The 18,629-nt window shown below is 37.5% G+C and overlaps 1 protein-coding gene across 13 annotated transcripts in view; it reads right to left on the minus strand.

The window, feature by feature from the left end:
• Window positions 1–18,629, minus strand: part of Mef2a (myocyte enhancer factor 2a) — a 134,737-nt gene that overhangs the window by 40,964 nt on the left and 75,144 nt on the right. For all 13 annotated transcript variants that reach the window (XM_039080825.2, XM_039080839.2, XM_063265624.1 and 10 more), the window contains one exon: window positions 18,197–18,400. In XM_039080825.2, coding sequence (XP_038936753.1) covers window positions 18,197–18,400 — 204 coding nt within the window. The remainder of the gene's footprint in view (window positions 1–18,196; window positions 18,401–18,629) is intronic.

Here is an 18,629-nt window from a genome sequence, read left to right on the forward strand (position 1 = left end):
ACTCAACAACAGAGAGAGGCTAGTGATGTGGTCTCATTAGACACTAAGAGAGAGCATTTATTGAGTATGTAGTTGTGGGCATGTCTTTATATTTCTTCCTCAGTTTTTCTAAGATCCTATACATATACCTACTGATAAATGGGTGGTGTTCAGGCTTTGTCTTTGACTTTTTTTTTTTTTTTGGTTCTTTTTTTCGGAGCTGGGGACCGAACCCAGGGCCTTGCGCTTCCTAGGTAAGCGCTCTACCACTGAGCTAAGTCCCCAGCCCCTGTCTTTGACTTTTAAGGTCTTAGTTTTATAATCCTAGGTTTCACTGCAGGAACTGAAAATAAAGACAGCTGTACACCTCTTCCCTACACTGCCCCTCTATCACAGTCACTTTGGGGCTCCTGTTTTCTAAGATCTGGGTACTATGTAGCTAGAGGACAGCTGTTTCCAGAGAGAAACAATGAATACCTTCAAAAGGCACAGCAAAGTACCTCATGCGTTTAGTCTCCACCGAGAGACTGGAAGCAGAGGTAGGCAGATGTCTGAAGGCCTAAGGCCAGCCTGCTGTAGGTATCACATTTCAAGCCAGGAATGACTACTTACTGAGATAGTCTCAAAAAGGCAAACAGACAAAGATCAAGTTCTGGCTCTTGGTCTGTTTGTCTTTCACTTAGCAAACAAGCAAGCAAGCAAATCTTTGAAACTAATTTTTTTTCCTTTTCTACCCAACAAAATGTATTAAGAACATCTTATGTTCTTAACATTAGAAAATATGGCATTTGTCCATATGCAATCTCCGGCGGTCACTCAATGGTTAGTGTTTTCTTATGGTGGCAGCCCTGTTTGGTCTTGGTGAGTCTGCCAAAGCAGATGTTGTTTTAGTTTTAAAGATAGTTTATGATTTTTCCTTCTTTCCTTAAGTTATCTTCCCCAAGTATAAGATTATAGGTTATTTACTTCCTATAATGACTCCAGGATTAATGTGTTGTTGTTTAATAACTATCAGCACAGTTTTGAAGATAATCATCTTTTGTTTTCAGTGTCTTCTTGTTTGCGATGATGCATGTGTGGACATACTATTCTTACTACTTTATTTTTACTGTTTAAGTTTAGACTTGGTTTATGTAAAGACAGCAGACCTTCAGCAATTCTGGAAATTCAGTTATTATCCCTTCAAACAGTTCCTCTACCTCCTACTCATCCCCGTCCTCCACTGCCTTCTTCTGTAGTGTCAGTATAGAGTAGGCTGTCAGATTTTCTAAAAACAATCTACCTTTTAATATTTTTCTTTCTCTTTAACTCTTCATACTGAATTATAGACAATTTCTTCATTCAGTTCAGAATTTCTCTCTGCAATTGTAAGAAATCACTCCCCCGTGTATATTGAGTTTTTTATTTTTGTTTTTGAATTTCTCGATGTCTATAAGTATTTAAAGCTTTTCAATTTTTGTCACTTCTTTTATAATTTCCTATTTCTTGCATGTACTCTCAAGTTTGCTTTTCCCCCCTAAAACAAAGCTCTACAATCTCTGTATAGTCTGAAATAGCCAGGAAGCAGTCTCTTCATCTTATTTCCATGTTTACTTATTGCATGCCTTACATTCTTGCTGTTGTTTCAGACAACGACTCATACTTCAGGCTGGGGGTATAGGCCTATAGGCTTGCACCGCAACAGTAAAATTTGTATTGTATTTCTGAATGCTTGGTCATCTTTGGTGCTCAATAGCTTTGAAAGTTTATTAGATTTGGAAACACAAAAAGATATCACTCTTTAAATGGGATATAAATTTGCTTCTCTGATGCAGTGGCTTTCTTAGACTTCTCATATTATACAAATTTAGCCTGAAATCCCATCTAATGATAACACTTGGTTTATAAACTCTCAGATATAAGCTCTCTTCATTCTTCCTTCCCATTGCACATGTCTGCTCAGCACTAAAGAACTCTTTACTGTAGATCACTGGGAATAAATAGGAGAAAGCACAAGTTTAACATGGAGGGTAATGCATTAGACTCATTAACTTAAAAATAGTAATTCTGGCCTTGCAACTATATCTATAAGAACCTGGTGTTCTGCTTTTCAACTGTTGTGTGAAGCTGGATATATGGCTTAGGGTAGCCAGAACCTTAGGTATTTCTTTACCTTTATATTCTTAGGGTCCCCGAGATTTTGGCCTGGCATAGTCTTTCAGAACTTTTTTGATACCATAAAGAAATTTTTATTAATGGCTCATGTGGTGTTTTTGTCTTCAATGGGAAAACTAGTTCAGATAATTGATGCCTGAAAATACTGAATTTTGGAGTAAAAAAAAAAAAAATAAAGCATTTTCTCATAAAATCCCAATGTAGTTCTTTGTTGTTTTTTGTAGTATATGTTTTTTCACAGTTAAGATATAAACCAGAATTTCATAGCTCTTAAAAAAATTAAAGGTAGAACTTATCATACAACCCAGCAAATTCCACTTCCCATGAGACATCAAGAGAAGTGAACACACATGCCCATACGAAAAAGTTTACACAAATTTCAAAGCAGCAGGTGCACTATTCAGACTTAAGGAAAGTCCTGATACATGCTACAATTTAACTTTGAAAACACCAATAGAAGTGAAAGAAGTTACAAAAGAGGATGTATTATTATTGAATGACTTCATTTAAATGAAATGCCCAAACAGGCAAGCTAATTGGCATAGAAAACAGATTAACGGATTAATCTTGTATATAGATATTTTAATAAATATTTCAAAAATGCACTCAATTTTATTAGCAGTGAAGGTAATCTGGACAATGATTTATAAATACCAGGTAGTATGGGACTACTTAATGTAAATTACTTAAACTTTAGAAATGTTGACTATTCTACAGCAATGATGGGATTACCAATGTTTCAAATACCTCCTGGGGTGCCCAGAGTGCACAGGACAAGTGTCAGTGCCTTATACACGTGGTGAATGGACTCTTTCTGAACAGTCTAGTCTGTTAAACCACCTCCCAGAGGGGGCGGATCTCAGCAGAATAAGCTCATCAGCACATTCAATCTCTTCTCCACTACCAGAACTCGGATACGTGAAAGGGGAACATGAAAGGTGAACATGGCGGGAGGCATGTGTTCAAAATCAGTACAACGAAGTAAATTCTAGAAAACTCCCAAGTAGTTTGTGTCCTGACTTCTTCGATACTTCAGACTGGAGCTTCACTAGTCACTAACCAATGTGAGATGACCTAAACTGACCTGAGTAAGATTAAAACTCATTTTCTCAGCTGTACTAGCATATTTTTGGAGCACAACAGCTACTTAAGGCTAACTGGTCAGCCCAGATGACGATGACCATTTCTGTCATCAAAAGTCTGTTAGAGAGCCCTGCCTATGAAAAGACTATGTGCGTATAAGGCCTAAAGTTATCTTTGCCAACATGAAGAGAGAGTAAAGCAGGGGAATGAAGCTGATGTATGGGCAGCGCAGTGCAGGCCCTAGTCTGCTTCAGCAAAGTCTAAAGTCTAGCATACAGCTGAAGTTTCTGTTATGTGACAAAAATACTCCCATTTAAAGAGTATTTCAGTTACCTCCTGCTTTTAACTAGGTAGTACTGACTAATATGTTATTGTTTTAAAATACTTTTGGATACATTACTTCAGTCAACAGTTAAAGCCCATGAAGTTTGTAACTTAACATTGCTCTCCCCAACTGTTAAACACTCAGCTGAGGAGCACTCAGTAAGTGACTTATGGTAACCAGAACGATAAATGTAAAATTTTACTTTAAATTTCTAGCGAATGAAAAATCAAATACAGTTAAAAAGCCTAAACTGAAATATCTTCACTAAGTGCCTACTCACAACCACAAGGGGGGAGGGACAGGAGACGGAAAGGGAATGGGGAGAGGGAACATGATCTGGTATTGGGTGGGGGGAAAAGGACTGAAGCCCCGAGGGTCAGCAGATAGAATGGAAAACAGGCGACCTTGGGAGGAAGAAGGTTGGTAGGACCCTCTAGAACGTACCAGAGACCTGGGAAGTGAGAGATCTCAGGACTCAAAGGGGGGACCCTAGATGAAATGCCCTACAGTGGGGAGAGAGAACTTACTGAACCCACCTTCAGCAGACATGGGGCATCAAGGAGGGATAGGGTTGCTATCCCACAGTCAAAACTCTGACCCGTAATTCTTCCTGTCTGAAAGAACTGCAGGGATGGAAATGGAGAAGAGCCTGAGGAAAAGAAGGCCAATGACAGGCCCAAAGTGGGATCCAGCTCAGGGGGAGGCCCCAAGACCTGACACCATTACTGCGGCTATGGGGTGTTCACAAAAAGAAACCTATCATGACTGCCCTCCAAAAGACCCAGCAAGCTGAAAGTCAGACGCAGATATGTGCACCCAACCAACAAACAGAAGCTGTGACCCGTCTGTTTAATTACAGAAAAGCTGGAAGCTGAGGAGAAGGGCAACCCTGTAGGAGGACCAGCAGTCTCAAATAACTGGACACCCAAGATCTCTTAGACACTGGATCACCAACCAGGCAGCATCTCAGCAGCTGAGATGAGGCCCCCAACACATATAGAGCAGAGGACTCTGGGGTCTGGGTTTAGTCAGAGAAGATGCACCTAACCCTCAAGAGACTGATGGGGTCATCCTCATGGAGATGGGAGGTGGGGGTGGGGAATGGGAAGTGGAACAGTCAGAGGGTGGACCAGGAGGGGAATAAAATCTGGGGTGTAGAAATTTTAAATTAAAAAAAAAGAAAGAAAGAAAGCATTATTTTTTACTATCTTACGTGTGTGTGTGTGTGTGTGTGTGTGTGTGTGTGTGTATCACCTATATACAAATGTAGCAAATACTAACTTAACATTTAATTATCTATAATACAATAATGCTACACAAATATTAGTAGCATAAAAATCTGATTTTTCTAAATTTCTGTACAACCACTAGCTGTTATTCTGGTTTCTTTTGCATATTTTTATAAACATTTTATATACTTTTTTTTACAATTTTCAAGGTAGAGTCTGGAAATAGCAATTTAAATCTAGAAAATGTAAAAAGAAAAATTCTATAAAAAAAAGCATTGCAGAAAAATATTTTCCACTGAATTATAAAAGATAAATTCTAACAAAGCATAATTAACCTTTATTTTATTCAAGAAGGCTTACACACTCAGTGTACTTGCTAAGTTTTACAAGTTGCTAACCTTTAAAAATAATGCAAAAGGTTTACTTTCTGATGTTTTATTGTACAATAATTAAAAAGAGAGCTACAAGAAACACTTTTTGGCCGAATAAACACACTTCCTATTCAATCTCTTCACCACTGAGCAAGATTCTTCACAGAATGCTCACAGAATATAGTGTTAAAGTACTTAGTAACTGAATTAGTCAAAAAAACAGAAACTCTAAAAACTGTAAGTTATGCATCCAAATGTATACTTATCCACATATAATGCAGCCTAGTAGTATACTACCATTTGGAATTTTTCTAAGTACAGAGCTGAGTTTATAAAAGACCGATCTGATCTACATAAGAAAAGACACTTTCCTTCCTATGTACTTTAGGAACAAAATAACATTCAGAACTGAGCCACAGTATAATTTAAAATATGAAAACGGTATCATTATCAGTGTTTTAAGTCATATATTTGAAGGACTAGGTCTCAAAAACTGTATATCTGCATTAGCCAATGTTCTGTAAAAGAACTGAAATACCATTTAAACTACAGATCGCTCATTTTCTGACACAAAGGCATAACCCACCAGTGGCCCATGAGCTCCACACAGTCAGGAACAGTTATAAATGTAGCCCAACACAAAATCTTAAACTTATTTTTAAAATGAATGTTATTTTTTTCCTGCAATTGAGAGATGGGCTTTCTAATGTCAAATGATTCTCAAGAGTGAATTTTATAGATGTCATTTCTGCAACATCAAAAGGTTAGACACACCTACCACTGAGCTCAAATGATATTCTAACCTAGAAGCAGTACAATACATATACCCTGATAAATATTTGGTGGCAAACATCAGTCTAGAGGCCTTGAACCGTCAGTGAAAAGTCCCTAACAAAACCAGTTTAGTTTTAAAATAATAAAATAGCCAACAGCACCCTGTTAGTAAAGGTAGCAATGTGTCCAACTAATACTACACCCCACTATCTCAACAACAGATGCACATGCAGTATGATAAATAGCAGTGCAGTAACTGAAAATGGAGACTGCTACATACAATAAATTTACCTTTTATTTTTCTGCAACACCTTTTAAAGTAATCTTGCAATTCCTAGTACAACTTACCACCTGAAAGTCCACAAGCTGAAACCTGAGCAGCTGTTCTATTACCCTTCCGGTGGCTGGCCAAACCTCCACAGCAGAGACCGAGCCTCCCACAAGTCTGGTTTGCACTACTTCCCTCCTAACACCACACTTCAGCTACACTTAGTCATATAAACGTAAAACAAAGTGTCGACTAGATTTTCCTAATTTCCACCTAAACCACATCTTGACCTAGGACATGCTTTTTCTTTCCTTTTCTTTTCTTTTCTTTTTAACCCCATTTCCTTCTCTAAGCATATTCTGCAAAGGATTGTTGAGGAGGTCACCGCTATAGCAAATACTTCTCTGACCTTTCTCCTAAGCCTCCTCATCTCTTCCTCCTCTAATCTTGACAAAGATTTCACGAATACACTGTAGACCTTCCAGAGAAGAAATAAAGAACGTTTTCACTTGATTAAAACTTACAATGTTTATTCTTTGATACATGTAAACATAAAAAAACACACAGATATTAATCGACAGTTATAGAAAGTCTTATGGAAATGTGAGTTTTATTATAGTGATTGTGATGGTTTGAATATGGTTGACCCAGGGAGTGGCACTATTAAGAGGTGTGTCCTTGTTGGAGTAGGTGTGTGATGGGCATTAGCCTTATACCTTTGTCCTAGTTGCCTGGAAGTCAGTCTTTTCCTGTTTGCCTTCGGAACAAGATGTAGAATTCTAAGCTCCTCTGGCCCCACATCTGACTGGATGCTGCCATGCTCCTGCTTTGATGATAATGGACTGAACCTCTGAACCTATAAGCCAGACCCAATTAAATGTTGTCCTTATAAGAGTTACCTTGGTCATGGTGTCTGTTCATAGCAGTAAAACTTTAACTAAGACAGTAATATTTCAGTTTTCTTCCAGTGCACTCTCATTTCTGTTTCAACATTAATCTCATGGAGTTAAATATGATTGCAAGAAAGACTGAATTTACAGATGTATAGTTCCTTATAAAAAGCACACAAATAAAAGCCAATCACTGTATAATGAGCAATAATATCAGATAGGTATCAAAACAAGAACAGTAAACTTGAAATAGCAAGAACTATGGTGACTGCTCTGTGAGAGGATGGTGCAAGGACATGTGGAGGAGGCCTCAGGACTGTGTGCCTCACCCTGTGAGTCATCACCCTGCTGTTCCACGCTCTGTAAGAAATAAAAGAGCAGGGCGGGGCAGGGACTGGAGGTGGAGGGAAGCTCTGTCTTGTCTTCAGATGCCTCATTATTTTCTCCTTTGCCTGCTGCTCCAACTGGAGCCTTGTAAAACATTAGGCAAGCCTCTTAAATACTCCCTGTCTGTTCCATTTCTCATTGTAATATGGGGTGGTAGAGGTGGAGGTGGATGAGGGGGCAGTGCTTCCCAAAGCTTCTTTGAGGATAGTGTTAAGACTGTCAGAAAGTACAAATGGAGTTCTGTCTTCCTTACTATATAGTCCAGACCAGATGATACTCAGACACAGGAGCCACTGGACAATTTTTTTCTCTTACCTGTGGTCACAACTCCAAATGGAGTAAAAAAAAAAAAATTGATGTTTATAAAAAATTTGGCAACAATAAAAAGTTTATGAACATGCAATGGCTTCAAATTAATTCAAGGTCAAATGTAAGTTGGGCACAGTGACACACATCTGTAACTTTAGCACTTGGAAGGTGGACACAGGAAGATCAGAAGTCAAGGGTAGCCTCTGCTACAAAGAAAATTAAAAGCTAGCCTGGACTAAATATTGCATCAACAAACACTCAAAACCAAACCAAAGCATAAATTGCCTACTGCACAAATATGGGGGAGTAGTTCAGATGTCCAGCATTCACATTAAGAGGTGGGGGGTTTTGAACTCACACACTGCACTGGGCATGCCATCACACCATGGAACACCAACTAATACTGCCTCAAGGACCTCTGTTACTTAAAACTGCTGCCCACTGTCAAGAGCAGCATTCTCATTACACATGCTGAGTTTTCTGCATACGGACACGTAATAGTTCACAGAAAAACAATTAAAATTATCTACTGTCATTAGTTAGCATTTATCAAATTAGTGTGTCTGGGGATGGTCATATAGAAGAATGGTGAAAAACTGCTGCTTGAGTTGTTAATTTACACACACAGTATTGAGAAGTTTGGCTTGAGATTATGATAGGATTTCTAGCTTCTGAAATAGTCCTTATCATAGTTCTGCCATTTTGCATTCCATATTTATGTGAAATGACATTTTTACACTGTTTTTTATAAAATCAAAATATCAAACAATCAAAAAACTCTAGATCCTGCAGTATTACAAATTCAAATTTTTTTTTATATAACGGCAACTTACACCAATATTTAGTATACTATTTTAAAATTTGAAAAGATTTCTTAAAATTATGGCTCATGTTTGCTCAGTGTCTGAAATTAATTCAGAGTATATTTGTAGAATAAAATGTTTGAAAAGCTAAAAATCACTTTCAAAAAAGTATGTTCACTTCAAGCTGTTGGTTTACAACTCCAATTAGAACAAGTAAACCAAGTTTCTTAGACCTTATCTCTAAGATTTTTCTTTTAGGTCTGGTTGGGGAACAAAACACTAGGTTCTAAAAAAGTTCTCCGGTGATTTAATACTGGTAAGTCAGGTTATCACATTTTGAGAACCACTGTTCTTAAATAATGTATTCCTGGAACAATTGCTTTTATTATCATCTTTTTTTTCTTCTTAAAGAATTCTATTATTATTTATCCATATGTCAAATTCCCTAGAACTGGAGCTACAGACAGTTGTGAGCTGCATGTGGGTGCTGGGAATCTAAAAGAACAGCTTTAACTGCTGAGCCGTCTGTCTGTCTCTAGCCCACCTTGCTTCCTAGTTGACAGGTGCATTTTATAGTAATTCTCTACTTTTGTCCGTTTATTAATCCCAGCTTGCTTTGTATTTTGAATGTAGGAAAAATAAAGCCTAAAAATGGGACATTTCATGGCTGAGGAGACAGGTCTGAGTAAACTGCTTGCTATGCAAATATAGGGATAGTAGTTCCTATCTCCAGCAATCACATTAAAAGGTGGGCTGGTTATAATCCCAGCCTGCATTCTCTGTGCTGGGAAGGAGGAGAGAGGGGACCTGCATGGCAAGCTGGTTAGCTAGACTAAAATGAATTGGTAAGTTCTAGGTTGAGTGAGAAACCTTGCCTCAGTAAATAAAACAGACAACATTCAAGGAAGACACCCAATGTCAACCTCTGGTATCCTCTCTTGCACCCACAAAATATGAACACACATGTATGTCCACATACATGCAAACACAAACATACATTTTAGAATCCAAATTATCATTGTCTTATTCTATTAATCACAGTGCCTCAATGTCCTCAGTTGTATATTAGGGATAATAATATAAACTTTAAGATAATACAAATGAAAATGAGTCTATCAGACCAGGGGGCTCAAGATATAGCCCAATGCATAAAGTGCCAGCATGCAAGCATGAAGAACTGGATTTGCATCCCCAGAACCAGTGCAGAACAGCAAGCACAGTGGTACATATCTGTAACTCCAGTGAAGGGGATGTCAGGAATATGGGAAAATAGGTTGATTCCAGCCACCCTGACCTTATACTAGATTCCAGCTTCAGTGAAGAGACCTTGTTTCAAAAAGCAGGTTGACGATAATAGAAGTAGTCATCCACACTGACCTCTGGCTCCTCACGCATAATTACTCTGCACACAACCATGTACACATGCATACAGCACATGCACACAGTAAGTGTATTAGACTGTAAATATTTAATAAATGTTGCTCATTATTTTTACTGTGATGATACTAATTCTCTGATAACCATTAAAGAAAGCGATCATAGGTACTAATGCTATACATTACTAATGAAATGCATAAAACTAATGTTTCAGAGCTTTACTGGATTCAGTAGACTAGGAAACAAAGGATCCAGCTCTAATATCAGTTATGCCATTCACTCACTGCATAGCCACGGACAAGTCTTCCCACTGCAGTCCCAACTTCTCCTTCTAGAAACCTGTACATTGGGTGTGATGAGTAAATGAGACACAAGTAGATTTCCTTCTTTTTCTTTTGAAACTGCTATAGTCCTGCTGTGGGGATGGGGCACAACTACTACCATCCTCTAGGTAGAAACAGTGTGTAGGATATAAACAAGAAAGAAAATGGCCATGTCCTTCTAGCTTGACCCTTAAGTGAGCACAATAATCTCAATTACCACATTGCTAGGTTCTGAACTTCTCTAATAATACTACATCAGTATTAAAAATATTACAAACAGGAATATTTAATACAAGTATTTCTGCAAAAGGGGGTGGGGGTGGATAAAACAATCCCATGTGTTTCTTGAGTAACAGCTGCTAAAATCCTCACTTCATGCTTATAACTATAATTATTCTGATGAGCAAGTCTGTTTTCCACTTATACAATTACAAAATTTATACAAACATGTATATGTATGTGTGTGTATGTATATATGAATGATGGTGACTATGTGTGTTGGTCATTTTAATTTAGATTTATATATTCTAAGACAGAGCTAATGATTATAGTTACATTACAATTTTTTTCTTAAATTCATTCAAAAGAAACTTGGTATATTTAAGCACTTTTTGCATGACCAGATAAGCCTACCAAGTAGGGCTTGGGTTATAAGTCAGTAGCAGAATGACTGTTAATAATGTGCAAGGCCTTGAATTTGATCTCCTATTATCACACATGGTGAGTGTGCATGTGTGTGTGTTTGTGTTTGTATTGTGTATTAATGTTTGTATGTGTGAACTGACATTTATAGTATGTATTAGTGTTTGTGAGTATTGAAGTTTGTGTTGTGCACTAATGCTTGATGACATGAATATGCATGTCTTTGATAACATGCTTTGTGGAATCAGAGTCATCAGGTTCTGAGTGCATCCATGTAGGTGAGTCTTGTAACACTTCAAAAGAAAAGAGGTCTCTCTCACATCTTACTCTATGGACCCTTCCATCAGACAGTTCATCTGTATTGCAACCTATTTTATAATGAAGTAAAAAAAAAAAAAGGGTTTCCCTCAACTCTGTGAGCTACTCTAACAAATCTATCAAATCTAAAAAGAGGCTCTAGGAATCCTGATTTGTAGGCACTTTACTGTTCCTACAATCATAACGTACTATGTCCCTGAACACTCAATGAGAGCTGAGACTATCCCCAGTAGACAATGTCAAAACTGAGTAAGGAAGGTGGTAATGGGTGTCTACTGAAGAATCATTTGGTGTGTGGAAAAACACGATGAAATTTGATTAAAGAAAATGTTCTGTATATTGAGTATAAGGGCAGAGAGGAGTGAAGCTACTGTTCCCCCAAACCATGTAGTCAGAAGACTATAAGCAATAAAGATATTACTTTACAAACACACATGTCCACATTTCCTGTCTTCACTTCAGGAAAAATCTCTGAGTTATAGTCAAGACTTTCACATAAGAGGTATACTATCAACAACAGTGAGTTAAAGAACTAAAAACTTAGATGCAATTATATTCACAGGAAAAAGTGAAAATAGTTTTCGGGTTATTTCCTAATGTTCAAATGACCTAGTAAAACATAAAATGTTAAGGATCAGAATGTCCGTTTATAAGAAAAATGACATTTTATTTTTATAAAGATGAAGCTGTTAGTAACTCAAGCATTCAATGCACGTCTAGTTGCCAGTTGTCATGCTTTAAGAGGAGAGTGAATTATTCAGTACAGGAAAATGTTCCTTAGCTACCATTTGTAACTGAGGTACTATTCAATGATACACTGCAACATAAGAAAGTATGACTTGCATGATAATTGTAAACATAGACAACAAGATTATCTGTTATTATTTCCTCATCTCTAGTATCTGTTACTGCTCAAAATTCTTGAGCTGGAAGGGTTCCTTTCTGGTGTCCACAGAAACCCAATCCATTAATTTACTTCACATCATTGAATCATCATCCTTTGTCACTTCAATGACAGGACAAGAAGTATGAAGACACATTTCCTGGGCTCCTGAGTAGTGGTGGTTACAGCAACAGATAAAAGTTTAGATTATGCTGCATATCATAGATTATTACCGTTTAATTTTAAAGGTAACATTTTTGGGTATGATTGTACCCATACAAGACTATATTTATATAATAGCTGTCTACAAAGTTTTCTGTGTTCTCTATCTCCTGTATATAACCATGCCTTTGTATGTCCTTTGAAGGACAGGCTAACATGACAAGAACTGAGTGACCAATGAGTACCAAATCTTGGATAAGAAACTACTGCTAGCATTGTTGAATCATCTTTAGATTTTTGCTTACATAATCCTTAAGTATATTTAGAAAACTATGAGTCTTTTTATATATTCTTGACATCTATATTTTACCCTTGCAAATGAACAAGAGTGTTAAGAATGATGTCTCACTATTGACATTCTAAAATCAAACTGTTCCTATTTTTTTTAATGCATCTATCCTAGTCAGCTGCTGGCAGAACCACTCAGAGGACAACCATACCAGGATCCTGTCTCCAAGCACTTCTTGGCATCAGCAAGTGTCTGGGTTTGGTGTCTGCAGATGGGATGGATCCCTAGGTAGAGCAGTCTCTGGATGGCCCTTCCTTCAGACTTTACTCCATCTTTTTTTTTTTTTTTCCAGACAGAAACAATTCCGGGCTAAAAATTTTGAGATGAGTGGGTGGCCCATCCCTCCACTGAGGGTAATGTGTATCTACTGGAGGTGGTCTCTTCAGGTTCTATTTCCCTCTTGCTGGGTATTTCCGCTAATGTCATTCCCATTGAGTCCTGGGAGTCTCTTGCATTCCTGGTATCTGGAACTTTCTAGTGGTTACCCAGTTCCCCATCCCCCATGGCTACTTATTGCTATTCATTCTCCTGGCACTCTGGACTTCTTTCCTATCTCTTCTCATACCTGATCCTGCACCCCCTTCCCTCCCCCCCCAACCAGGTCCCTCCCTCCCTCTGCCTCTCCTGGTTTTTTTTTGTTCTCCCTTCTAAGAGGGATTGAAGAATCCGCTTAGAAGGTCTTTTCCTTCTTGTTAACTTTCATATGGTCTGTGAGTTGTATCGTAGGTATTCTGAGGTAAGACAAATGCAGACACTCACAGTCAATCATTGGGACTGAGACCAGGGATCCCAACGAAAGAGTTAGGGGAAGGACTGAAGGGAGCTGAAGGGGAATGCAACCTTACAGGAAGAACAAAAACAACTAACTGGACCCCACAGAAATGCCGGGGACTAAAACCACCAACCAAAGAATATACATGGTGGGTCCATGGCTCCCACTACATATGTAGCAGAGGACTGCTTTATCTGGCATTAATGCGAGGGGAGGTGCTTGGTTCTGTGGAGACTTGTTGCCCCAACAAAGAGGGATGCTGGAGGGGTAAGCTGAGTGGATAGGTGAGTGGGTGGATAGGTGGGGAAGCACCTTCTTAGATGCAAAAGGGAGGGGGGAGGGAGGGGGCTTCAGAGGGGAGATTGGGAAGGGGGACAACATTTGAAATGTAAATAAATAAAATAATTTTTAAAAAGTATAGTTTGAAAAAGTTTACCATTTAGAACTAAACAGAGCATCCAAATACTGATTTAAACTTGGAAGGAAATTTTGTAAAAAAAAAATCACAGCAATAGCCACAATTTCAATGTCTTTGAGTTTATACCTGTAAGTATACATAACATGAATAAATAGGACATTAAAAAACTAAGATGCATCTATCCAATGGAATTTAAATGTCTTACCTATGTGATAATTAAATATTCTTGATGTTGATATGAATAAACTGATCAACAGTTTTGAAGAATAAAATAGAAGATAAAATATTAAAACTAATTTTGTAAAAAATGTAGTTTTAAAAAGGAGTATATAGGGGTTGGGGATTTAGCTCAGTGGTAGAGCGCTTGCCTAGGAAGCGCAAGGCCCTGGGTTCGGTCCCCAGCTCCGAAAAAAAGAACCAAAAAAAAAAAAAAAAAGGAGTATATAAACATATTAAATAAAATGTGGTTTTTAAATGTAATACTGACTCATCATTTCAATGAAAGAGAACTCTTACTCAAAGAGAACTCTAATGACAATTTCCTAATTAACAAATGTACAAATTTCCATTGCTGCTTACTGATATCCCTCTGCTGGTTTGACTTACAATTTTTAACTGTTCAGTAATACAAAAGCATATGCATTCAGTAGAAAACATGAATTGTGGCGTTTTCTGGGGCTGTAATATGCAGTACAGCACTCTGCCGGGAGGATGGCAGGCAGTCACAGCTCTCAGGCAGTCTGGCATCATCAGATGAACAACCCAGACTCTACAACGTGCTGTGCTGCTGAGCTATGGCATCTGGCAAGTCAGGTGAATTCCAACTCACAACACTTTCCATTTCTGGATTCGCAGGACACAAGCACATTTTAAGGTAAGGGGCATCTGAACTCAACTTCCTTGGGAATAGAAAATGTATGTATGTATGTATGTATGTATGTATGTATGTATGTATGTATGTATATCCCTACTAGACACTCTAGACCTCATTTTAAAATCCCCAAATGAATTTAAAATGTGTAAATCTGTCAATTAAAAAACCTATAGAAAAACTTAATATACATTTTCACTTTAAAATATTAGGACTAGTTATAAAACATAGACATGAAATAAGGAAGAATGATCAATATTCTATGAGTTTGATAATAAGACCAAAATATTCAAATACCAAGTAGACTTATGTAAAATAACTGGTACCAGACACTTCCGATTTAAGAGCACTTCAGGTTTTCAGCTTAGTTGATGCTCACCCTGTACAGTGCTGTGGACTACTTAGTCTCGGGAAGCACATCTGCCCTTTCTCCACTGACTTAATACATACACTCTTGCATAGCGATGTGCAGTGTGGCTAACAGCACAGTGTGCCCATCCTCCTTTTCATAGTAATATCAAAAGGGCCTGTATGTTAAAGATGCAACAGAACAGAATTCATCTAAAGTAGATTATTTACAAATGTTTACACCTGTTTATTCATCCACATGATATAGTCAAGGAATCCAAAGTCTCATGAGAGCCCTCTTAGAAGTTTATTCACATAAAATCTTTAATCACAGATGTGACTTAGGATTAAACCATAGGACTCTTGTGGTTCAAATAACAAATTTCTAAATTTTTCTAATTTTACTCCCTGCAGAGCCTGCAGCACAGAAGACCCTCAATGTTTTAGACATATGAATAAACGGACACTAAAAGTGGTTGCCCACGACTACAAGTGCTTGAGAGGAAACTGTATAAAAGGGAATCAATGACAACGACGATACAGGTACTTTCAGGTTTCCCTCCAGTGAGATTTGTGTAAGGTTCGTTGAGTCTGGCTCATTAGAAGCTCTTTGTTATTACTGTTATCTATAAACTTAACTCTGGTCCACAATAATCCTTAGAGATGTTCAATATGACTGCAGCGTACTTATACACTACTAGGGAGAACACACTACCTCACCCTTTTAAGTGAAAGAATGCCTGCTCGGATAGAAACTTGTAAGGCAGGCCTCTTTTCACTTACAGAGACAATTAAGACTAGCTTGGTAAGGTTTTAATACACAATGAAATAAGGCCAGAGCTATAGCTCAGCTGGTTAAGTGTTTACCTAGCACACATGAGGCTCTGAGCTTGATTCCCAGTAGCATAAAAACTGGATTTGGGGATATATGCCAATAATCTTAGCACCCTCAATGAAGGCAGAAGAGTCAGTCATTTCCCATCTAGTTGGAGGCCAGACTAGAATACATAAGCCCTTATCTAAAAGAAGACAAAGAATAAAGCTCACAAATAAAGAAAGCCTTTAGGTTTTCCCACCACTAAAAAAAAAAAAAAAAAAAAAAAAAAAAAGCCATCGAAATAGATAGGGCTGGAGACATGACTTAAAGGGCAAGACTACTTACTACTCTTACAATGAGGACTGAGTTTGGTACCTAGCAAGTATATGGTACCTTATAACTTTGGACACATGTGGTACATATAAACCCAAGCAAGCACACATATATGCACAAATTAAAACAACAACAACTTAACAATTAATGTCCAATGGGTGACTGCCTATCAAAGTTTCGCTCATATTGAACATACTGAAGCAGACTGTAACATACAGGCTGCTAAAAAGGTTTGGGATTTACTCTCTTACACTTTGACTGCTGACCACAACAGAGATGAAGACTGGGGTAGTTTGAAAATTCTGAGAGGCTTAAACCTGATTATAGTCTTCACATTCTCTAAAAGAAGTTAGCTCTAGGTTGTGCGAAGACCCCTCAATTTCCAGAGCCAAGAACACACTGCTGTAATCAAAGAGTAGAGCGCTAGGGTTCAGAGGGCGCTCACTTTTCCCCATCAAACTAACCAGCACACCTACTTGCTCACAATTCAACTCCTTTGCTCAGGGAAAGGTTGTGGAGCTTTTGATAAGACTAATACATGTAAAAGAAGAAAAACCATTTGAAATATATTAGGGACGTTTTCCATTTCATGTAAATTTAGATATAACGTCTGTGGTAAACATACTAAATTGATCTGCTTTACTATATTATGATACAAAATGTGCTTATGAGGTCTAATAGGGAAAAATGTAAAATATAATTTGTGTTGCACATAAGTTCTTAGAATATATGTGCTAAACAACAGGCATTGTTAAATGACATAAACATAACTGTGTTAAATAGTATTCCTAAAGATAGCGTCATATCAAAATAATTAACAAAAAAATAATAAAAATATTTAAACCCACGTCACAGGCAAGTGTAAAGTAGTACTCCTTAAATAAAACTGGATAAATTGATTGTGGCTATAAATAAGTCATGCTTTTACTTCTCAGTTGAACAATTCATTAATAACCATAAAGTATATATAATGTAAGAATTTTTTTCCAGCAACAAACTAAATCACTGTCCAAAAAAAAAAGAACCTCAAAATGCAAAAAGCCTCAGGGAAAAATTATATGCACTTTTCTTAACTATATTATTATGTGTGAAGACAAATCTGATTTGTATGTAAGACGATAGTTGTAAGTGCGTTCACTTGCAGTTCAACCGCTGGATGTAAAGATATAAACTCAATGGATTTACTCTCACACATTCAGTTCTGCGTCGTCTTTACATGGTCTCAGTACATTCCCAGGAAACACTTAATGCACACGATCTCTTTCTAACAGTTATATAGATAACTAAGTCAATAAAAGTATCTTTAAAGCAATGAAAACATCCCCAAAAGTTGAAATAAGGCAAAACCTCTAAATATAATGAATAATCATAAAAGTACCTGAAGATAATTGCGAAGTTGACTTAAATATCATCAAAAGATGTTCAAAGAAATTGGGTGAGGTGGCTTACAAATAAAACCAAAGTATTTAGGAAGCAGAGGAAGGAGGATGGTTCAAGGACAGTATGAGCTGTATAGTGAAACTCTGCCTTAAAAAAAATCAAAAGCAAATCCAACAGAAAACCTCTGGTTTTACTGAATGAGGTTGACAAAACTATGAGAGATACTAAATAGAATGTGGTCAAATAAGGCAGGACAGGATTCCCTGCCTCTACACATAAGGCGCTGTTAAAAATTTGCTTCCCTTTCATTATGGTTAATGTGAGTTATTACAGATATGCATTATAGTGAAATAATTAAGATGTGTTAAAATTACCTGTATTGTTTTTTAAGCAAAATACATAATTGCTAATAAAAAGTTACACTACTTAAACATTAGGTTTGTATGGTAGAGAGCTTAATTCATTCTGTTTGAATAAACAGGAAGCTTTACAGTCCAACTGAGACATCAAATAGCAACTAAAAGTCCTTCTAAGAAATAGTTGTTTTAGAAATATCAAGCAATGTGACAGTTAATGTCATGTTCTAAGTTAAGTATTATTTGTAACCCACACACTACTGAGTATGTGTTACCTCCACAATATCCGAGTTCGTCCTGCTTTCATGAGGCTCGTTGTACTCGGTGTACTTGAGAAGGACTTTGTCCATGTCAGTGCTGGCGTACTGAAACAACTTGTTAGAGCTGTTGAAGATGATGAGTGCTATCTCACAGTCACAGAGCACACTGAGTTCATAGGCTTTCTTCATCAATCCGAACTTTCGCTTTGTAAAAGTCACCTAGACAAAGAAAGACACAATTTTAATTAAAAGCTTAGTTGTATTTGAAATAAAGCCTCCTTTTTTGAGTCTTTCTTTATACTGAGCCAGATTTTAAAGGTAAAACGTTCTCAGCTTCATGCTCCACACAAACCCCTCTACCCCTCCATTCTGCCACAGGACTATAGAGGTACTAATCCCTTATCTGTGGCCGTGGCTACACTACAGAAGGCAAGGAAATAGCGAGGAG

Source organism: Rattus norvegicus, chromosome 1 (assembly GCF_036323735.1).
Source record: "Rattus norvegicus strain BN/NHsdMcwi chromosome 1, GRCr8, whole genome shotgun sequence".
Taxonomy (NCBI): domain Eukaryota; kingdom Metazoa; phylum Chordata; class Mammalia; order Rodentia; family Muridae; genus Rattus; species Rattus norvegicus.